This window comes from Setaria italica, chromosome V (genome assembly GCF_000263155.2).
Source record: "Setaria italica strain Yugu1 chromosome V, Setaria_italica_v2.0, whole genome shotgun sequence".
Taxonomy (NCBI): domain Eukaryota; kingdom Viridiplantae; phylum Streptophyta; class Magnoliopsida; order Poales; family Poaceae; genus Setaria; species Setaria italica.
The window spans coordinates 4,888,130-4,909,834 of NC_028454.1; the positions used below are offsets into that span (position 1 = coordinate 4,888,130).

The 21,705-nt window shown below is 42.4% G+C and overlaps 3 protein-coding genes across 7 annotated transcripts; 2 read left to right on the plus strand and 1 right to left on the minus strand.

Moving 5' to 3' along the window:
• The first annotated feature begins 1,324 nt into the window (after window positions 1-1,324).
• Window positions 1,325-8,112, plus strand: LOC101786735 (kinesin-like protein KIN-14B). 3 transcript variants are annotated; one of them, XM_004967741.4, is made up of 14 exons: window positions 1,327-1,639; window positions 1,965-2,103; window positions 2,344-2,649; window positions 2,825-2,908; window positions 3,025-3,189; window positions 3,277-3,383; window positions 3,513-3,697; window positions 4,150-4,311; window positions 4,532-4,747; window positions 4,856-4,893; window positions 5,000-5,127; window positions 5,444-6,554; window positions 7,540-7,694; window positions 7,808-8,112. In XM_004967741.4, exons 3-13 carry the CDS (start codon window positions 2,403-2,405, stop codon window positions 7,653-7,655), a joined length of 2,559 nt encoding a protein of 852 aa, XP_004967798.1. In that variant the 5' UTR covers window positions 1,327-1,639; window positions 1,965-2,103; window positions 2,344-2,402; the 3' UTR covers window positions 7,656-7,694; window positions 7,808-8,112. The 3 variants fall into 3 exon arrangements, with proteins under 3 accessions (XP_004967799.1, XP_004967798.1, XP_004967797.1); XM_004967742.3 differs by lacking the exons at window positions 7,540-7,694; window positions 7,808-8,112 and adding an exon at window positions 6,683-7,507 and having other exon boundaries at window positions 1,325-1,639; XM_004967740.4 differs by having other exon boundaries at window positions 7,540-8,112.
• A 276-nt stretch (window positions 8,113-8,388) lies between these two features.
• On the minus strand, window positions 8,389-10,186 carry LOC101772052 (pentatricopeptide repeat-containing protein At5g56310). The gene has a single exon (XM_004971512.3). It carries the CDS (start codon window positions 10,127-10,129, stop codon window positions 8,612-8,614), a length of 1,518 nt encoding a protein of 505 aa, XP_004971569.1. The 5' UTR covers window positions 10,130-10,186; the 3' UTR covers window positions 8,389-8,611.
• A 722-nt stretch (window positions 10,187-10,908) lies between these two features.
• LOC101753124 (5'-3' exoribonuclease 3) lies at window positions 10,909-21,412 on the plus strand. Of its 3 annotated transcripts, none has more exons than XM_004967744.3 (23): window positions 10,909-10,933; window positions 14,369-14,471; window positions 14,838-14,914; window positions 15,046-15,237; window positions 15,398-15,517; window positions 15,614-15,676; window positions 15,884-16,030; window positions 16,129-16,293; window positions 16,478-16,555; window positions 16,658-16,744; window positions 17,256-17,528; window positions 17,619-17,714; window positions 18,030-18,125; window positions 18,396-18,466; window positions 18,599-18,727; window positions 18,816-18,892; window positions 18,985-19,025; window positions 19,105-19,179; window positions 19,276-19,433; window positions 19,676-19,780; window positions 19,874-19,949; window positions 20,040-20,122; window positions 20,206-20,914. In XM_004967744.3, exons 2-23 carry the CDS (start codon window positions 14,405-14,407, stop codon window positions 20,912-20,914), a joined length of 2,985 nt encoding a protein of 994 aa, XP_004967801.1. In that variant the 5' UTR covers window positions 10,909-10,933; window positions 14,369-14,404. The 3 variants fall into 3 exon arrangements, with proteins under 3 accessions (XP_004967801.1, XP_004967800.1, XP_004967802.1); XM_004967743.3 differs by lacking the exon at window positions 10,909-10,933 and adding an exon at window positions 13,250-13,631 and having other exon boundaries at window positions 20,206-21,412; XM_004967745.3 differs by lacking the exons at window positions 10,909-10,933; window positions 14,369-14,471; window positions 14,838-14,914 and having other exon boundaries at window positions 15,101-15,237; window positions 15,432-15,517.
• The last annotated feature ends 293 nt before the right edge of the window (window positions 21,413-21,705 follow it).

Genomic DNA, 21,705 nt, shown 5'->3' on the forward strand with positions numbered 1-21,705 from the left:
ATTAACATGTTAATATCTTTTCTTTTTTAAAAAAAAAGAATGTTCATGTCTTTACACTCACCTGAACTCCTGAGGGCTCAAACGTGCTTGCCAGCGAGACACAGGGAAACCAGCAAGATTCCAGGCCACGCATATAGGGGGATAGTGTGCTCATGATCATACGATTCCTTTGGCCCATACATAGCTTGTATCTTATCTCCCAAGATCTATAAAGGGATCCGTCGCTATCATCTTTCTCTGCCCAGGGAACAAGTGAAAAAAATTTAAGAGTAGAAGTTATACCAATATTTATGTGTTTTGTTGGGCAGCAAAGTATATATGAAGATGCCGTCCCTTGGTGAATAAGGCATACAAGGATATAGACAGGCCAGATCATTCCAAAAGGATTAATGGGCCCCGAATTATTTGTGCACAGTTGGTCACTGTCTCACCGGTGAAACTACACTGTTGGGGATCCCACAATCAAGACCATCATTCATGTCATTGCTTAATTTGCCTCACTGGAAGAAGTTTTACGTCCTTTCAAAAAAGAATTGTTATATGTCCTTGCTTAATTTGCTTCACACGAAGAAATTTTATATGTCCTTTCTTAAAAGAAAAAAAAATGGAACTTTTACATATGTCCTTGCTTGTCCTACTTGCGCACAAAAGAAATTCTTGCAAGACAGCCTTAGAATTCAGCTCTGCCCTAGAAGTTGCAATCCATGAAAGCCACCATTACCTTAATATACAAGTACTCCACTTATTGTACAGTTATCTGTAAAATATGCAGTGTTTTCTAGTAACCACTTATCACTTCACTGGGGAATCTCAAAAATATGGGGAAAAAACTATTGCATCTTCAAAATGGATAAGCAATGCCATGGAATTTTACATGCAGTATGTATCATGGACGTACCTGGTCAATGGTACGGTCGTCTGTAGTAGCTGGACCTCTGGGGGCATCTTTTGAAGGGACCAATCAATACCCCACACAGACTCACAGTAGTCAGTAGTTCCTGCTGACCTCATCTGCTGGCCAATACGATCACAGAAAATGACGGGCACAGTGCTGCTGCTACCACAGTACCACGACAGCATTGAAAAATAGCACGGCATTTTGTACCGAGCGATGGCCACAAGCTGAATCAGAATCCAACATCTTCACGCACAACCCCACCTGTTGCTTCTCTGAAAAGTTCAGCATGGCACATGGTTGGTGAGCTTTCCGATGACAGCAGAACGGGAATGATTTCACTTGCCAAACATACATCCACCCATTAAACATTGTCGCCATATGGCGCGGAATTACAATCTCTCGTGGGCTCAGTTATACTTAATCACCACCACCCCTCTTATCTCTCTCATCGTCATCGTCATCTCTCTCTCTCTGGCACACAAACAGAGAGAAGCGACTAACCTGTTGTGGCACTGACTGAATTTGAGCTCCCTTGACCACAGAATCCCATGTATAGTGCACATGCTGTCTTTCGTCAGCTTCCTTCGCTCTGTATCTTCAACATAGCCGAAACAGCAAGCTCCATCACCAGTTCTTCCAAGTCCTCTAGCTACTCCTGAAGCTGAAGAAGTCGTGAGGGTAGCAGCCATGGTGGACGACTCTACTGTGGAGGGTCGAGGCTCCAAATGCTGAAACCAACAGGTAATAGCGTACTCGGATACACTGATGTCCATTTGCTCTCAGCTCCTCACTGCTTGTGTCGGTTGGGCACTGTCTTCTTTGATGGGGACATGGTGATGGATGTGAGGCACGGAATCCTGTGTCTTGAAGGTGAAAAGAGCTAGTCGAGATATTGCGAGCTTTCTTCTCTTCCAAAGCTCCAAGCCTTATTTCGCACTCGAACTCCTTTGCAAGGAGAACCGATGGATCCTTCCTTTTTCTTGCTTCAAGATCGTTTCCGCATTATCTAGCCTTAGAAATGCAGGTAGTTGGAGGCCTTGAAGTAGAACTGACCTTTTCTTGATAGGTGATAGGGACCTCGGAACCCCAAGCAAGCTGATCTTAAGCAATGTATTGGGCTACGAGCTCTCCAGAGGCAACTCCCACATCCCACACTTCTCTTCATCTTGTGCTCTGCAGACATTTGACGGAGCATGGAGGTGCAGGTACGAATACCTCCTTGTCTTCTATAGAATATGTTGTTTTGATTTCCGCTATTTCCGCAGTCTTTGAGTCTGACTGAAGCAAAAACGTGGTTAGAAAATTGATTGGAAAATCGTAGCAAAAAACATAGTAAGATTTGACCTGCTGAAACAGTCCAATTCAGTTTACGCCTGGCTCTAATAAAAATTTGTTCTCTGCTTTCTCTCTCTAATCTTATGACTTCATTCATTCCAAAATGGCAGGCGGAATCACCAGCAAATAAGGAGATAGGACCAGAAGGATAGAGGGAAAATACTGGTTCATGGCGCCGGCTTGCATAATACCAAACATGGATGGGCAATCAGGGAAAACGATGCAGAGTCTGCCTGATACACTGTCATCCCTCATGGGGTTCAACAAGTACCTCACACCCAGTTGGATTGAATCGGTGTCTCACATCATCAAGGAGTTGTCACCGACCGATGCAAAGGCGAAAGTAATGGTTCAGATGACTCAAAATATTGGTCCTGATGATGCAGAATCAGACACTAAAGTTGTAAAGGTTCAAGGTACGCAGTTTGATTCTTTCCCTGAAAAGCTCTAAACATTTGTGAATATTCTTTCCTTTTCTGGACATATAACAGATGAAGAAAGCAGATAACACTGCAGTATGCGGTTCTGGTTCTTTCTGCAAAAGTTCTTAACATTTCTACATAATTTTCTCTGTTTTTGGTCATATGACAGATGAACTGGTTTCACTGAATGCTCAACTAAAGCAGATAACAGTGCAGAGGAGACAGTCACTAAATAACTATTTGGATCTGAAAGGTAGAAATTTGTTCTAATTTACCACTCACATGAACAAGATCGTGCTTGGGTTGTTAAATGTCACGAAAAGTAATGGCAGTTGGTTACCTATTAATTGCCATGTATTCATTCTCCAGGAAATATAAGGGTGTTCTGTCGTGTAAGACCTTTTCACCATGAAGAGAGTTACCAATCCAAAACTCTATTCACCCTGGATGAGAGTAATGTATTCCTAAAAGTTGCTGAAACCAAGATAAAGCAATACAAGTTTGACAAGGTTTTCAACCAATGCTCAACACAAGGTACTAAATCACTTTTTCCTTTTATAGGAGTGTAGTGCTAAGTGAAAGATTTCAATGCAAATCAACTTACAACAATCCGTTTTGTAGGTGATGTATTTGCTGAAATTGAACCAGTGATAAAATCTGCTTTAGATGGCTATAATGTTTGTATATTCGCCTATGGTCAGACAGGCAGTGGAAAAACTTATACCATGGTAAGATTTACTTCATTAAAGTCCTCACCTGCTTCATATGCAAAAGAACAAATGAAAAACCCTAACTACAAGCAACCGCGAAACTAACTGAACTTTTTTTGTGCTTGTATTCATTACCACATGAATTAGGAAGGCAAGCCTACAGCTACAGATCTAGGTGTAATACCACGTGGGATTCAAGCACTATTTGATCGAGCTTCAGAAAGCCACAGAAGGTTTCTGTTCACTTTCAGTATGCTCGAGATTTACATGGGAAACCTACGAGACCTGCTAGTTCCTGGAAGCAAGACACATGGTTTTAAGAAAGTGCCGAGGTAATTTATAACTCTTTCTAACATATGTTGGAAGGGCTACCTTGTTGCAAGTCAAGTATTGAGCGGCTGGAAAAATTGCAACACCATTTGGTTCACTTGATAGTTCTGGAAAATTATCAGTGCTACTGTAGTGCACCTGTCCCTCAGGCTGCCTAGCAGTGCAGCACAACCAACAAATGAACGCAGTCATAAAAATGTGGCATTAATGTATAGGCAACCTGTAAATATGCAAAGAATAAAGTTCAACATGTACACCATAAAAGGATCTAGATCGGAAGAGAAATCTGCAGTCATCCACTTGGCATGAATTGCCATAAGCGTTACTTGTACAAATTTTGTTACCGCAGGTTAAGTGACTTACATCTGTGCACACCGATCACCTCTTTGTCTTCTCTTTTCTTTGTTTTTTTTTTTTTGAAGTAAACAATTCTTTACTGAGTCTCTGTATACAGCCTTTCCATCAAAACAGATCCTGACGGCGGCATTGAGATTGAAAACCTGGTGGCAGTTACTGTGAATAGTTTCCAAGAAGTAAAAAGACTATATGAAGTGGGGACCCGCCTTAGATCAACAGCATACACTATGGCTAATTCTACATCAAGCAGATCTCACTGGTAATTTTCATTTTGCTGAAGAAAAATGTGCACTAGTTCTAGAACAACTGAAAAGACACCAGCCAGGGTTGCACCTTATTGAAAGAGTCTCTGAATGAAAAAAATGCATGCTTACTGAAACCTTACTATGCTTGGATAAGAAAGCGGTTGATTTTATTAAAGGAAATGCTATGGAAAGAGTTCCTGCAATGAAGCCTTATACTCTTCTTTATGGAAACAGTTTGATTCGTCTTTCATTGACCTCCTTCGACGCGCCGGAGAGAAAAAAAGCAAGAAACAAATTGTGGATGATTGATCTTGGTGGAAGTGAAAGACTTGTAAAGACAAAAGCAACTGGGAAACGGCTCAAGGAAGGCAAAGCCATAAATTTGTCACTGTCAGCCCTAGGGGATGTGATTGATGCACTTCAAACCAAAAAAGCTCATGTCCCTTATAGGTAAATAAAATCCATGACATAGTAGTATTAGGCAGTTGGCACAACAGATAACAATTTTCTTCCATAAATTTGGGGCACAATAACAATTCACCTTCTCAAATTTTCCAGGAATAGCAAGCTTACACAAGTTCTTAGAGATTCTCTAGGTAAGTAGCATGTCACCACCATTCTAGATAATGCAGAACAATTGTTCCTACCTTATTTTACAACCCAGATATTTAGCCCACATTGATTTTTTTTTCACATTGACAGGATGTGATTCCAAAATGTTGATGCTTGTCCATATCCGCCCAAATGAGAATGACTTGTGTGAAACAATTTGTACCTTGGGTTTCGCAACAAGAGTTAGAAGCATTCGCTTGGAAAATGAAGAGCCACCGGTAAGCTTTTGCCCTATCCATTAGCATCAATATATATGCATGAAAATGAATTAGTAGGTTAATTTTTTTCCATTGCTATGAATTAAGCATTTAGCTTAGTTAATCGCCCAATGGTGGGCTGGTGGCATGCTTTGATTTCCAAAGAACAAATTGGAATAACAGGATGAGAATCTGTTTGATTTCCCATAAAAAAATTCAATTTCCCAGAAAAACTATCATAACAGTCTATATGTCCATGTAAATAAGTAATCCAAATTTTATTCATGTGGATTCGCACAATCATTAATGCAAAATCTAATGTTTTGATCTTAAACAGGATGAAAAAGCAAGAAAGGAACATTTATTAACAGAGTTAGAACGGGAGATCAGTGATTTAGAGCAAGAATGTGAAGATATTACTAGAAAGATTAAGAAGCTCGAGGAGACGATGGAGCATTTGAAAGGACCCCAGACATCTGTTAGCACAATTTTTGTCATTTCACAACCATTGAGTGAAGATCTGAAAACTGACATGTCAAAGAATACAAAGAATTCAAAGAATCGAAGAGAAGTTTCTTCTAGGTTACCTAGTTTTATGAAGCCAACAGCTTCTAGCCAGCAGAGGATAGGCTTGACTAAACACATTCCTGTCAGTAACAGGACAAAACCACCAATTCCACCAAAGAGAAGGCCTTCCTCAGTTTATGCTGAGTCTGTAAGGCTGCCAGTAAATCGTACCACTTGGCAGTCAGAATGCAGCTCTGAATGCAGTATCTCCATGACAAGTGACATGAATTGGATGCCAAGCGTACAAGATGGGACAGAATGCAGCCAGCAGGATACATCAGAGTATGAGACCAAACAGGTGATTTTCTCAGAAGATGAGGAATTGTTGCAGGGTCAACTGATTTTGCTTGCAGAATCAGGGAAAATGCAGAATAAAACTGAGGAAATGGGCATTATAGACATTGACAGTTGGATTCATCAACAAATCATCGAAAACACCAGCATATGTCAAAGTGAAAACGTTCTAGATATTCCTGAAATAACTGAATATGGAACTTACAATTCTAGTACTGCATCGCCAATTCAGGAATGTATTAAAGGTGGTAAGCAGGCACAAGATGAAGACAGTAACCTGAAACTGCAATCCTCTATGCAAAATGTAGAAGGTATCAAGCAAGCAAAGGCTATTAATCAATTCCCATCAGCGGAATTATGCACTCCTCCCTCAAAAGAACTTTGCAACAATGAAAAAATGAAGGAACATAAAAGTGAAAGGCTTGCATATAATGGGAATTCCAGAAGAACGCTACAGGAAAAGTTGGACAAGTGCATGCCAGAGCAGCCAGACAAGGAATCACTCGAGAAAAAGCCAGAGAAGGAATCGAAAACCGATGCAATCATACAACCTGAAATCAGGCTCCAGGATGAAGAACACTATATAGGTAAAGCTCTGTCCAACATTAGAGAATGTGCTTCCAAGGAAATGTACTTCAAAATAAAAGGGCGTTATACATCTAGTGTAATCTGGATTTTGTTGAAGCTAGTCCTGATAAAACTGAAATCAATGTAGGGGAAAGTATTTGCAAGGAAGCTGTTATGGTAAGGGATGCTTGTCCCTAACCAAAGGGAAACATTGTAAAATACGGACATATTGAAGCAAATAAAATTTGCAGAAAAGGTGAAAAAACCAAAATATCAATCAAGCAATGCTTCATTTCATATCTGAAAGCTATCTCAGCATATTCACTTCTTGGTCAAGTAACTTGCCGAAATCTGAAAATTGAACCGAATCATGTGTGTAATCTAGAGCTTCTGTCCCTATGTTACTCGGCATCATTCATTTCATATCTGAAGGCATATCAACACACAGAAAAGACGTATATTTGTGTTTTTAGTTTTTTCTTTTTCCATTTAGAAGTGCTCCTAATTATATCTGAGAGATTATTAGTTATTATACTTCATCTTTTATTGTTCCAGCAAACACTGAAGAAGCTAGGGTATAGAGTCTCTACTTTCTAGAGTGAAAAGGGAATAAGCAGTGAATGTAAACTTCATTACACCCAAACTGAAGCATCAAAGATATGTTTGATAATCAAGAGACTCTCACACAAACAGAAGTGCCTGATTGTTAGATAAGAGCATTGCTTAAAGCTGTGTCTATGATCCTCATCCCACTACGCGTGTGGGCGCGCGCACTTAGGTCAAATATGTAAACCTCTGCTCTCTAATGATATTGTCATATAACTCTAACTACATAAACCCCAATGTCTAGAATTAAATACCACGATATGCTCATTTTGTGTCCACTCTTGCACACTTACACTTATACCAATGGGCATATTGCGTTACACCTGATCTAGAAGCTCTATATCTACTGATTGAGTTCATCATAAAAGCAGCGTTCACTGATTTTGTTCTTCTCTACAGATAAGTCGACAAAGTTCTTTCGAGCTCTTCGAACAGCATGGGTCGGTGCTCTTCTAGGGCTGGGCATTATGAGCCTTGGATTAGAGCAAGACTTCTTCCAGAGCTTGACGCTCTAAGTTAACTAGAATTTCATCACTTTAAGGGGGTTCTAAGAGGTAGTATTCAATTTTAAGAGTAACTACTTCCGACAAACTATGTTCTCACTATGTCAAATGCCACAATGAAATGTACACAGCCAATTTGTCCTAAATAGTTGCTTTGATTACAGATGGATACTCTTAGGTCAACTGGAAAATAAAATGGAAGAAAGGACAAGAAAGAACAGACGATTATATGATAATTTTGACGTGTCACCGTCATACAATTATTGTTACAGTATTAAAAAAACTATTGCAATATTAACTCGGAGGAAGAGTTATTTACAACCCTATCAAAAAAGTTATTGCAATATACTAACTCAGAGGAAGAGTTATTTACATCTCCAATGTTATTTCAGCCGCATGGCATCTGCACATGCCACATATATGACTGTTATTATGCCATCTTTAAGAATTAAGACAGCAGCTTACGCTACAATGCTAGAGAACTTTGAGCTAAAGCTGAAAAGATAATGGCCTATTTGTTCTATATATGTGCAAAAGGAGAAGCCTGGGGAGACGATTATCAATTTATATCAAGTCACAAGCCCGTATAGATGGCTCCTGTACCTGCAACCAAACTACCAAAGGTCCATGGATCAAAGGTTTTGAGCTTTGACCTTGTTTATGCAACTACCACCTACTCTAAGTCCAATCCTTTCTTGAGCCTCAGCAAATTCCCATGACGCAAATGTTTACCACAGGCTGAGTGTAAATAAATTATCGATCCTTCCTCAACGGAAAAAAGTGTGACCAATACGTGGACATAATCAGTGAAATTCAAGTTACCATCATTGACCAATTCGTTGTGGCGTCGATGTCATATAAAGCATCAGATATCTTCTTTACATGACAATGCGACTCTAGGAGTGACTCTTGAACCATGCCATGAAGTGCAAATTCAGGCTGCAACATCAATAATGCTCTTAGGGATCTTAGCCTTCTTCAATAGCATGCGGTAGTTCAGGGAGCACAGCGACAAAACCAACTGATTTCATATTGGCGTTGATCTCACATAATACTTTACATATCCTATGTAAGCAAGGATGAGATCCATCTCTAGCAGTGAACTCATGAACCATACCATCGATTTCAATAGAACTTGCCCCTGGCACATTCCTTAGCCCCCTTTCTTTCATTGCCTTTCGAAGTTTCCTAACATCATCCCACCTCTCCTGTTCTGCATAAATATTCGACAGGAGAATATAGTTCCCACTGTTGTGAGGCTCAAGGTCAATTAAATGCAATAAAGCTTGTTCTCCAAGGCCAGCGTCACCATGGGTCCTAGCAGCAGCAAGAAGAGCTCCCCATATTGCTGCATTTGCCTTGAAAGGCATCTCCTGAACCAAATCCTGAGCCTCCTTTAAACAACCAGCACGACCAAGTATATCAACCATGCACCCATAATGCTCAACACATGGCTTCATCCCATACTGGGACACCATGACATTGAAATACCAGCGGCCCAAATCAGTCAGTCCAACATGGCTACACGCTGAGAGGACAGCAAGAAAAGTGACATCATTTGGCGCCACATTCTCCCTCACCATCCTGTGAAACATTTCAACAGCTTGCAAACCAAGACCATGCAATGCGAATCCAGCAATCAGTGTTGTCCAAGTCACGACGCTCTTCTCTTGCATACCCTCAAACACATCCACTGCCTTCTCGATACACCCGCATTTCATGTACATGTCAATGATCGCATTCATCAATGGTATCTTCTGGAATAATCCCCGCCTCACCACAAACATGTGCACCCACTCCCCTAGATCAACCGCACCCAAATCCCCACATGCCGACAAAACTGACAGCAAAGCCACCCCATCAGGCTCAATCCCCTCTTCCACCTGCATCCTCCGGAACACCTCTACCGCTTCCTCTGGCTGCTTCATCTGTGCGTACGCCCCAATCATAATTGTCCACGACACCACATTCCTCTTTGGCGTTACATCAAACAGCTCGCGCGCGCGGACCAGGTCCCCGGACTTCACGTACCCCGCGATCATAACATTCCAGGCCACCACGTCCCTACCTCGCATCTCGTCGAACACCCTGCGCGCGGCGGAGATGCGTCCGCAGGCGCAGTACACCTGGACCAGGCTGGCGGAGACGTGCGCGTCGGAGGCCGCGAGGCCGGCGCGGAGGAGTAGGGAGTGGAGCTGCGGCCCGAGGAGGCTCCCGCGGAGGAGCGGCGGCGGGAGGCGTGCGGCGGCCCTGAGGGAGACGGAGGGGTGCACGTGGCGCAGAAGGGCGGCAGGGTGGGAGCGGTGGCGGGAAGCGAGGCGGAGGGAGGCGAGGAGGAGCGCGGAGAGGAGTCGCGGGTGGCGGTGGCCGCCGCGGGGGAGGAGGAAGGCGTGCGCCTGAAGGAGCTGGCGCGGGGAGGCGACGCGCGGGAGGAGGGAGAGCACACGGTGGAACGCAGGGGGCAGAGGCGGCGGCGGCGGCGGCATGCGGGGGTTGGCGGCGTGGCGCTGGCGCCGCCGTTGTGGCCGGCGGGTTGCCGCAGCTTGTGCGGTTGTGGCGCGGGATTTCGGGAATTTTGGTGGGTTGTGTACTTGTGTGGTGGGTGAATTTGAGCGAAATAGAGCCCAGGATACCAAATGGGCCTGGGTTCTAGAGTTAGGCTGGGCGAAATATTAGGCCAGACCTGATGACGGGCCTGGGTTTTCGAGTTGGGCTAGGCGAAATGTTCGGCCGGACCTCAGTCTCCCTGGCCTATGTGTATGATGATGATATTTGATTTGTTTTTTTTTCGTGTCCCCTCGTTTTATTTCGCCACACGCGCTAGTAAATAAGAAAAACAAAGTTTGCAGCAATCAGCTGAATAACCACGGTTTACAGTACAATTCAGCAGCGTTTTACGGTTTACTGCATTTTTCTTAAGTTTTCTGTCGAAGTCCTCCAAAGTGCTACGTCAACGCCGAGTCCTCTCGCCGATGATGTCAGCCCAACTTTCGACGTTCTTCATAAGAAACTGCTCGTCTGACAGTGGCCTCCCACCTCCCCTGTTCTCTGCCTCCGCGCCGCCTCCCGTGCCCCCCGCGGCGGAGATGGGCGTCCCGGCATTCTACCGGTGGCTGGCGGAGAAGTACCCGATGGTGGTGGTGGACGTGGCGGAGGAGGAGGCCGTGCGGATCGAGGGCGTCAGGGTGCCCGTCGACGCCTCCAGGCCCAACCCCAACGGCCTCGAGTACGACAACCTCTACCTCGACATGAACAACATCATACACCCCTGCTTCCACCCGGAGGACAGGGTAAGTACGGCTCAGTTCCTGGCTCTCTTCCTTTTTGTTTTTTTCGGTTTCCTCTCTCCTCGACGTGTTTAGATTGCTACGTAGAGCGTGACTGAGCAGGCCAGCAGGCAGCAGGGTGTTAGATGATGCCGCTCGATGTATGCGCGGCAACCAGTTATGCTTGCTTACTGGTGAGATGAGAGGTTAGAACGATGAACGGAAGAATTGGTGCCGTTTAGCTTGTACTCTGTTACTGTCAGAGTGTCAGGAAACTATTTGCTGCTAACAAACGGAGCCATGGAAGATGGAACTGTCTTCAAGAAAGTCTTGCAGACGGCGGAAACGCGGAAGGATATTATAGCTGGTTCAAATATTCGAGGGGTATTTTGGATACCAGTGAACTAAAGTTTAAAGTTTACGGTCATGTTACATCGGAGGTTTGGTCAGTAATTAGAAGTATTAAACATAGACTAATGATAAAACTAATTGCATAAACGAGGGTTAATTCGCGAGATGAATCTATTAAGCCTAATTAATCCATAATTAGCACATATTTACTGTAGCATCACATGGACTAATTAAGCTGAATAGATTCGTCTCGCGAATTAGCCCTCATTTATGCAATTAGTTTTATCATTAGACTATATTTAATACTCCTAATTAGTGTGCAAACATCCCATGTAATAGGGACTAAAGTTTAGCCAGGGGCCTTGGGTCACCGAGATTTGGTCCACCTCCATTTTCAAATATAAGACATCCATGCACTCAAAATTTAAATGACTTTTGGTGATCTTGCTCCTACTTTGAAGTGCAATTGTGTTTTTACCCTTATTTTTTCTACTTTGTAATTTTGCCCTCAACTATTCGCAAGTCAACGCAATTTTACCCTTGATTTTTGCATATTTGTCCTTATTTTGATCATTGACTAGGGACAAAATCGCATTAACTTATGTATAGTCGAGGCCAAAATCACACGGTTGAGAAAATGACTAAATGAGGGCAAAATCACAATTATGCATCAAAGCAAGGGTAAGAACACAAGTACTCCAGCATTCTATATACACTTACATGTTTATCTAATTCTTCTCAAAATTAACAGAACTAATTCGATTGGTGGATCAGTTAAAGTGAACTCCTTAGCCTTTATAGCATTAGGAGTGGAGGTGAGCCGATCTTAAATGGGTCGACTCGGATTCTAAAAGGACAACCTCTTCTATGCGTTAGGACCTTGGCATGCTTTTTTAAGTAGTCTTGAGCTGTGGTACAGCGGGCTTCCGTTTTGAATGTGCTTACTGTGAAATTTATATTGGGTGCTTATAAGTATGCGAATATTGATGAAAATTTTCATGGTAAGTTTCCCAAATTTTGTCCCCGTTTCCAGATTTTCTCCTGGTTTGGTGTTAGATGCCTGTTGTATACGGTGCCGGTCAGTACGAGATCTTTCAATTCTTGCCTCATCCCTATCCATAATTGCGACCATACCCAAAAAGTGATGAGACCACACGGTCCATATTAATAGCCATGTGGTCCAGCGTGATGATGTCATGCAGCATGAGCCTCTCCCTCTCCCCATCAGCATGAATTACCACGAGCGCCAAAATCTATATGTTTAAGGCTTCAAAATGCTAATGTGAGGATGCACTAGAGCAATCAGTGATACAAAGTATGGGGAAAGTGATATAGAGCAAGCCTGTGACAAGCAAGGCCAACGCCAAGAGCTCCCTAGCAAAGTGGTGATGGCTCCAGCATGAGAGTCTGTGCCACAAGTTCGTCACGCAATGACGAAAGCGGCCCGAGTACCCACATGGCGTGGAGGAAGAAACATAGGACGACCTCAGAGCCCGGCATAAGGAGCTCAAGCTGAGCTGTCATGGCAGCGATGCTAGGGCTTAGGAGTGAAGGCCTTCCTAGCTCGACGCTCGTCGTGGAATTTCTCCGGGTGGCAAACAACCATCACCGATTTCTCCAACCTCCACCGAATGTAGGTCGCACGACATGTATCCTCTGCATGGTGGATAGGAGGTAGGGTAGCACAATGGTGTGTTATGGAGGAAGAAAAATTAGGAAAGGAAGGGGATGATGCATGGAGCCCATGTGTCACTCCAGTGACTTAGTGAGGTTGAGAAGGAGTATTGTACGGGTATAAAAAATACGGTAGTCTTCGTTTGAGGCCAACGTTGTTGAAGATATATGGACGAAAATTTACAATGACACCATTACAACCGCACAGTTATTATTTATATTTAAATCGTGACAATCGTAATGGCATGATCAAATTACAAAACCATAAAATAAACCGTAGCAACGCTCAACGGAGTCCTCGCCGACGTCAGCACGATTTGGACAAGTTCTTCGACAGAAGTTGCTCGATGGAGCCCGGCCCGCCAGTGACCATCCCCCTCTTCGTTAGGGTTTAGCGCCTCTTCACCGCTACGCCTCCGCCCGCCTCCCGTGCTCTCCTACTAGGGTTAGGGTCCGGCGAGGCCACGACCGCGCCGGCGCATCGACAGCGGAGATGGGTGTGCCGGCGTTCTACCGGTGGCTGGCCGAGAAGTACCCGATGGTGGTGGTGGACGTGGTGGAGGAGGAGGCTGTGGAGATCGAGGGCGTGAAGGTGCCCGTCGACACCTCTAAGCCCAATCCCAACGGCCTCGAGTTCGACAACCTCTACCTTGATATGAATGGTATCATACACCCCTGCTTCCACCCGGAGGACAGGGTAAGTACGGCCTGCTTGCTTCATTCCTTTCCACCCCTTCTCCCCACTCCAGGTGTATTGATTCGGGCTGGGTTGCTTTTGGCTTGGATTGTTTGGGGGTGTGATGAGTCTGAGGCGTATGCGGTAATCATGTGATGGGCTTGTGATTGGTGGCTGGTGAGAGCTTAGAGGGTTGAATTGGTGGGTGTTAGCTTGTTCTCTGCCTGTAAAGTAATCTGATCGTTGCTAGAAAAAGAAGCTGCGAAATTGTCCCCAAGTCGTCTCTGAGACTTCAAAATTATTTCAAATTCATTCATTTTTTTCGAAGTAATGGTAGGAGAATTATCCAGATTTAGTCTTTTGTTTGCTAAACTGCAACTGTAGCAAATTGCAAACAAATTTTTAGCCTTTTTCAAACCTACCTGTCTAGGTGATTTTGGTGCTATTTCAGTTAGCAGACCAGATGCTGGTGTTACGTGTCAATAGTTTTAGTGGAATTCACCACAGCAACAGCTGTGACAAGAGCATTGATTAACTCACTTTAAATATTGGGGCAGGCTAGTGATAAAACCCAACATGAGCCACATGGACCGAAGAGAAAGCAAGAAAGAAAAAGATACTGATACAATTAAGAACAATAGTATAGTTTATTGGAACCATTTGCCTTATCCTTTGTTCAAAGCATTTACCTTTAATGTAATTCTCATACCCTTTTTGTTCTCTAATTCAAATGTTGACTATGGTTTTGTCTGTTGTAGCCCTCCCCAACAACATTTGGTGAGGTTTTCCAGTGCATGTTTGATTACATCGACAGACTGTTCGTCATGGTTCGCCCTCGGAGGCTTTTGTACATGGCCATCGGTATGTATTCCACGGCTAGAGTGGAGGAAATTTTGTTGCTATTCCACCTATTAATTCTAGTGCCATGTGAACCAGTGGAGATTCTCTTGCTGTACGTGTGTGCAGAAGTCAGGATTCTGTATATTTCTGTTAGATATTGTTGTGGATGTCAGATATTACTATGTACTTGTAGACTGCCTTGTCATAAGTACATAAGCTTTTGTGCTTTGATGAAAGTTTGTTTGACTTGTTGTCATATGTAGTAATTTGTTTCTGCTCGTTTGGAATAAGCATGTCCTCTGAATTACATGATCAATGTTCCTATACCTGTGATCATATTCATTTCATGGCTGCTCATAATTGTAACTGTGGTACAATGGTTTACAGATGGTGTGGCTCCTCGTGCGAAGATGAACCAGCAGCGCTCTAGACGATTCAGAGCTGCAAAAGATGCAGCGGATGCGGTTAGTATTCTACTGAAACTATCTTCCTTTGGTCTGTGTGTGATTGCATACTGCCCTTTTACCCATTATTTTTGGCAGTTGCAATGCAACCATTTTATTGCAATCACAGTTCAATATTCATGTGCCCCCAGGCTGCAGAAGAAGAACGGCTACGTGAAGAGTTTGAGAGGGAAGGCAGAAAACTTCCTCCAAAACAGCAATCACAAACATGTGATTCCAATGTTATTACTCCAGGGACTGAGTTTATGGCTGTTTTATCAGTTGCTTTGCAGTATTACATCCATCTCAGGTTGAATTATGATCCTGGATGGAAACAAATTAAAGTAAGTATAAGCTGATCCTGCTTTAACTTTTTATTTTCTACCAACGCTTTCAATCAGTCTCCTCTATCAGATTATTTTCCTTGTTGAGAAAGGCTGCCACTAACCTCAGAAAACCTGAATGCAATAAAGCCAGTTATGTTCTAATTAAGGTCTTTTGAAGGTTATTTTGTCTGATGCCAATGTTCCTGGTGAAGGGGAACATAAAATTATGTCGTACATTCGTGGCCAACGGAATCTGTCTGGTTTTAACCCAAATACACGCCATTGCCTGTATGGCCTGGTATGTTTGACAAAACTATATTATTTTTTATGTAGGTTATTTTTGTTCTATTTCTTCTAGCCCTGCTAATTCAGCTTCATATACTCATAAATGCAGGATGCAGATCTGATCATGTTAGCTTTAGCAACACATGAAGTACACTTCTCAATACTGAGAGAGGTTAGCTGTCCTTAATGCGGATTATATATGCTTTTAAATGTTTATATGTATTATTGTCTTTGTTCAAGAAATTAGAGTTTGCTCTATGTTCCCCTGTTGTCTAAGTTATTTTTTGTTTGCAGAATTTGTATTATCAGCTGTCCCTGCATTGTTATTCTTTTTCTTTGAAGCTATGCCTTAATGACTCGCTTGTTTTTGTGTTTGCAGGTAGTTTATACACCTGGACAGCAGGATAAATGCTTCTTGTGTGGTCAGGTGGGACATTTAGCAGCAAACTGTGAAGGAAAGGTGAAAAGAAAAGCTGGGGAGTTTGATGAGAAGGGTGATGCTATTGTTCCCAAGAAGCCTTATCAGGTTATAATGACATATATTGTCTGTTGTAACATATGGTTTTGTAAGACATTTAGATGAATTCATTGAATACCTTTGTGTTTGTTTCTGTACTTCCACAGTTCTTGAATATATGGACCCTTCGGGAGTACTTAGAATATGAGTTCAGAATGCCAAACCCACCCTTCCAAATTGATTTTGAACGCATTGTTGATGATTTCATCTTCATGTGCTTCTTTGTTGGCAACGATTTTCTTCCACATATGCCAACACTAGAGATCCGTGAGGTATGTTTCCTGTTTGTGCTTCACTGTTTGACACATCCATCTTTGCACCTAGTACATTTCAAGTTTCTGCTGCTGCTACACTGGATCTTTTTTATTCTTTTAAACTTCTGTAAGCTTGTCTTGATGCTTGCAGTTCACTCCTAAATTTGTCATACATTCATACTGATGTCCTGGTTTTCTGCAGGGAGCTATTAATTTGCTAATGGCAGTATACAAGAAGGAATTTCCCTCAATGGGTGGCTATTTAACTGATTCTTGCACGGTAATCAAAGTTCATTTCGGTCGGAGTTAGTGTCGCAGCAGATTCAGAAATTGATCCACTCCGGTACTAAATAGTAACTTTGCTTCTTCTTTCGTGGTTTAGCCTGATCTGAATAGAGTTGAACACTTCATTCAAGCAGTTGGTTCCTATGAGGATAAAATATTTCAGAAAAGAGCCCGTTTGCATCAGGTACACGAGGATGACTATGTTTGTTTCTCTCTTGTAGACTTAATTATTTGAACTACAACTAGCATACAAACAAACAACAACAGTGAAGCCCTTTAGTCCCAAGCAAATTGAGTTATGCTAGAAATGAAACCGAAGAAGAGCCACCAACAAAGAGGCTCTTAGTCCCTTTTTGAATGTAATGTTTCCTTTAGGTTCAGATTTCTAACTGTACTGTTCCATGTGGTAGAAGAAAATCATCTGGAAATGGGTTTTTGTTCTGTATTGCAGAATTTGAATATATTAGCCATGAATTTTAATTGCAGAGTACTATATTTGTAGGGGTTAGCTTGCATGCCCCTTTGCATGTATGACCTACTTTTCTAAATCTTCTGTAACAAGGCAATTTGAAGTCCTGTGCAAAAAGTTAGCAAACCTTTTTTTTTTCTGCATTGGTTCTGGCCTCGTCGAAAAATTCTATATAAGAATCAGGCATTTCCACTTACAATTTTGCAATCATATTCCCCTGTTGTAGCGTCAAGCAGAAAGAATTAAACGAGAAAAGGCCCAAGCTAAGCGGGGTGATGATCTGGATCCTCATGTTAGGGACGATCTTATTGTACCTGTTCAACGTTTTCAAGGGTCTCGCCTGGCCTCTGGGGCTGTACCTGCACCATATGAGCAGAATGGATCTCACAAAGACAACAAAGAAATGAACAATCGAGCTCGGAAAGCTGCGCGAGTATCAACGTCAGGTTCCAGCATTGCTGCAGCCATAGTTGAAGCTGAAAATGACCTTGAAGCCCAAGTAATTCTTCCCATATGGCTTGAGAAGATCTTATATGTACTTACAAATACTTCTTGTAATTTCACCTGACATTCATGATGACTTTCTTAGGAACGTGAAAACAAAGAAGAACTGAAGTCAATGCTTAAAGATGCACTTCGAGAGAAGTCAGATATTTTTAATTCTGAAAATCCAGAGGAGGATAAGGTATGTCTTCTAAATCATTGGTTATTTGTGAACAGATCATATGCTGTTGTGGCATCAGATTGATGTGGTTAACCTAAAACAATTTGCTAGCATATTATATGATATGGCAAATTACTAAATATTGATGAACACCATCACTTAGTAAAAACACCATAGACTATCTGTATTGATTTTCCTAAAAAAGATTAGTCCCACATTTTGGATGATAATAAGCAATATTGTGAAATTTAGCGCACTAATTCACTATTAACCTATTAATTTCACATGTTACATGTTTTAAATTAATATGAAACATTATCTTTTTTTTATGTTCAGGTGAAACTTGGAGAACCGGGATGGAGGGAAAGGTACTATGAAGAGAAATTTGGGGCAAGAACACCTGAACAGATTGAAGAAATACGGAGAGATGTCGTAAGTTTCTCATTAGTAGCACAAGGCAATATCTATTTGTAGGAATAAAATAGGGATTGGTTTTTCTGTTACAGTAGCTTTGTTGACTTTGGCATACCCAACTTGCTTGGGGCTAATGGGCTAATGGCTTTGTTGATGCTGCTGCTGCTGCTACTCGCTTTAACTTTGACAGAATACTTATTTGGTTCCTTTTAGAGAATGTTACCATAGCAACCAGCTTAAATCTTATAGCTATATAATAATATAATCTTGTATGATGCCCTCTCTTAGGTTCTCAAATACACTGAAGGTTTGTGTTGGGTAATGCACTACTATTACGAAGGGGTCTGCTCATGGCAATGGTAATTTAGCTTGCTCAAGTTGGCCAAATATATCAAATTATGTAAATGCTCATTTGCGTGATATTGGCAGGCCTGGTTACTTTTTCTGCCTGTGCTTCCAGTATCTCATTCTCTGATCTATTCTGTGTGTAGGTTCTATCCTTATCACTATGCTCCGTTCGCTTCGGATTTGAGGGATTTGGGTCAACTTGGTATTACATTTGAACTTGGGACACCGTTCAAACCTTTTGATCAGCTTATGGGGGTTTTCCCAGCTGCAAGGTGAGTATGCTGGGATCACATTTTTAGGCTCTTAGTTCCTTCAAGTATGGTGGAAAGTAATTTAACAGCTTTCACATTGAATTTGTAGTGCCCATGCACTGCCGCTACAGTATCGGCGACTGATGATGGATCCAAATTCACCAATAATTGACTTTTATCCTACTGGTATGCTGATTTTGTTAATATAACAACTACTATATATTATCGGATCCTTGATATTAGATTTTATCTGACACGTGTCCCCATTTACTATGCAGATTTTGAAGTAGATATGAATGGGAAGAGATATTCTTGGCAAGTAAGTTGTTCTTCAAAGAGCATTTTTATATTTTTTTGATATGTGCTTGTCTAATTAGTAACTGTAATATGTTTTGCAGGGAATTGCAAAATTGCCCTTTATCGATGAAGCTCGCTTATTGGCTGAGATAAAAAAAGTTGAGCATACTTTGACGGTATGGTGGTGAAACAGTTTGCTATTCATTTATGCTTGATGAGCCACAGGGAATAGGAATATTCTAAGACTTGCTTTGTTTTCATCTTCTGTGTAGCCTGAAGAAGCAAGGAGAAACAGTGTCATGTTCGATATGCTTTTTGTGAATGGATCACACCCGCTTTCTCCATATATCTACTCTCTCAACAGCAAATTTGGACATCTGCCTGACAAAGAGAGAAATGAAATTAAAGAAAAGCTTGATCCTTCTGCTAGGTAAGTTAAGCTTAATCAGGAAGACTATTTTGTTAATTTGTATCTGTCTTGCTGTTCTGTACCCATTCTGTCTTTTGTTGTGGTGGACTGGTGGGGATGATGTTGTGTATAAATGAGTAAATCAGTGCTGAACCAGTTCACCTGCTGATTTAATCGGAAAAATGTGGCCAATTTCTACATGTGCTAAGAGAACTTTGTTTTTTCCCCCAGATATCTCTAACATCTGCTCATGTTTTGTACAGTGGAGGAATGAATGGCTACATAACTCTTTGCAGTGGGGATCCATGCCCTCCTATCTTTAGGTCTCCTGTGGATGGGCTGGAGGATATTATGGATAATCAAGTGATGTAAGCTTAACCCCTTTGCAACTTTGCCTGGCAATTATGGTATGATACTTATTAGTGGCTGTATTTAACATTAATGGCATTTGGATCAACCAGATGCTCGATCTACAAGCTTCCGGATCATCATAAGCACATAGCCCGGCCTCCAGCTGGTGTTATCATACCCAAGAAGGTTTGGAACTAGTACTTTAGTTTATAGCTGTGTGGCATAAGCATCATAATATTAATAGTGAATAAGCTTTCTCTTCAATCTATTCTACAGACTGTTGAAGCTGGGGATCTGAAACCACCTCCAGTGCTGTGGCATGAAGACAGCGGCAGGAGGCCTCATGATAATAGCAACAGGTATTTTGTCATCTCTTTTTGTTGTTTCTGTGGTGTTCCTGTGGACAAACTGGAAAGTCCTGATCTTGTACAATGGTTCTTAGGCACAACCCACCAGGAGCCATATCAGGCCGCCAACTTGGAGAGGCAGCCCACCGACTAGTTATAAACAGCTTAAATGCTCATGGTAGGGGGCAACATAATGGCCCATCAATGCCATATCAAACTATAATGAATGGCATGCACCATTTGAATGTAGTTCACCCTATTGGCAATCAAGGGATGCCTCCACGAGTGGAGCAGTCTGCTGGACGTCCTGGTTGGAATGTGCCTAGGGATGGTGTTCCTGATGGTCAAATACCAGCTTATGCATCATCAGGATCAGGTCATTATCAGTATGACAGATCAGGGCAATATGAACAAGGTAACCGAGGAAGGCAACAAAATCACCCATATGCAAGAGATGGCTACCATGATGCAAGAGGCAGGGTTCCACCTGCATATGGATACCAGCAGACTGGTGGCAACATGTATTCATCACAGCCTGTTGCTCTGCCACCGGGTCCTGGACTGTATGGGCAACAACCCCCATCAGCGTATCCTGGGGTTCGTGGTGGAGGTTACCAGCCCCCTCCATATGGTGGAGCCCAACAGTGGCAGCAACAACCATATAGTTCATATGCTGGAAGAGGGCCTTATGGAGGCGGACCACCACCCACAAGGGCTGATTCACGATCACAGCAATCACAGAACCGTTACGGTGCTTTGGACAGAAGTTCCAACCGGAGACCTCCATCTGGATATGGCCGATAAGAGATTCTGATTCAATTCCTGTTGTAGTTCAGACTTTGTTGTTAGTAGAGCTTCCCTTGTAAAATAGAGCAACTCAGCTAAGGCATAGGTGCATACAGCGTCTGCAAAGTCTGTTGATCTTCAAGCAGCTAGGCCGTGGCATCGAAGATTGAGAGAAGATTTTTATACTAGTGTTATTTACAGACCATCAGATACTGGTGATTGGTCGCCATTCTTTCATTTGTGGATCTCTTTCATTGAGAAGATGGCATATAAGCGCCCTGGGTTTAACAGGTTCAGTTGGTGGATATGATTGGAGGATGTTTACCAAGTTTTACCCAGAGGCTAGACAACATTTGGTGATTGATGTGCTCAGAAAATTTTTCTTAAGTTTTGGCCCATTTTGATATCAGATAAGTGTATGTATGAGTCCCAATTTTCAGTTTCGATGGGTGTATTCCAAATCATGTACAAACTCTAAGATGGCATTTATTAATGATAAGTGGGACTTCTTTTTTATCGGTGTTGTCGTGTTTTGGTGAGGAAGCTACGTTACGATCTGCTATCTGCCTATCTCATCATGTGCCGCTCCACTTGCACTTGGTATTGTCGTGGCATAGTGTGCAGTAGTTGATGCAATACTTTAGATTCAAGAGTGCCGAAGCTAATGGAGTGTCCGTGGATGCTTAACAATTGCATGGCGTTCTTTTAGAACTACCAGTTGCACGCCATATTGGTTGCGCTGCACTAGTGCGGCTGTGCCATCGGAGGGGGTCGGAACTGGTCGGACCTCTCGTCCCACGTTTGGGACG

Coding starts and splice junctions, on each gene's coding strand:
- LOC101786735 (XM_004967740.4), top strand. CDS start 2,403: ATGGCGCCGGCTTGCATAATACCAAACATGGATGGGCAATCAGGGAAA. Junction 3,698..4,149: donor GGTTTTAAGAAAGTGCCGAG/GTAATTTATAAC, acceptor CTCTGTATACAG/CCTTTCCATCAAAACAGATC. Junction 4,894..4,999: donor AGTTCTTAGAGATTCTCTAG/GTAAGTAGCATG, acceptor TCACATTGACAG/GATGTGATTCCAAAATGTTG.
- LOC101772052 (XM_004971512.3), bottom strand. CDS start 10,129: ATGCCGCCGCCGCCGCCGCCTCTGCCCCCTGCGTTCCACCGTGTGCTC.
- LOC101753124 (XM_004967743.3), top strand. CDS start 13,428: ATGGGTGTGCCGGCGTTCTACCGGTGGCTGGCCGAGAAGTACCCGATG. Junction 13,632..14,368: donor GCTTCCACCCGGAGGACAGG/GTAAGTACGGCC, acceptor TGTCTGTTGTAG/CCCTCCCCAACAACATTTGG. Junction 15,238..15,397: donor CTGGATGGAAACAAATTAAA/GTAAGTATAAGC, acceptor GGTCTTTTGAAG/GTTATTTTGTCTGATGCCAA.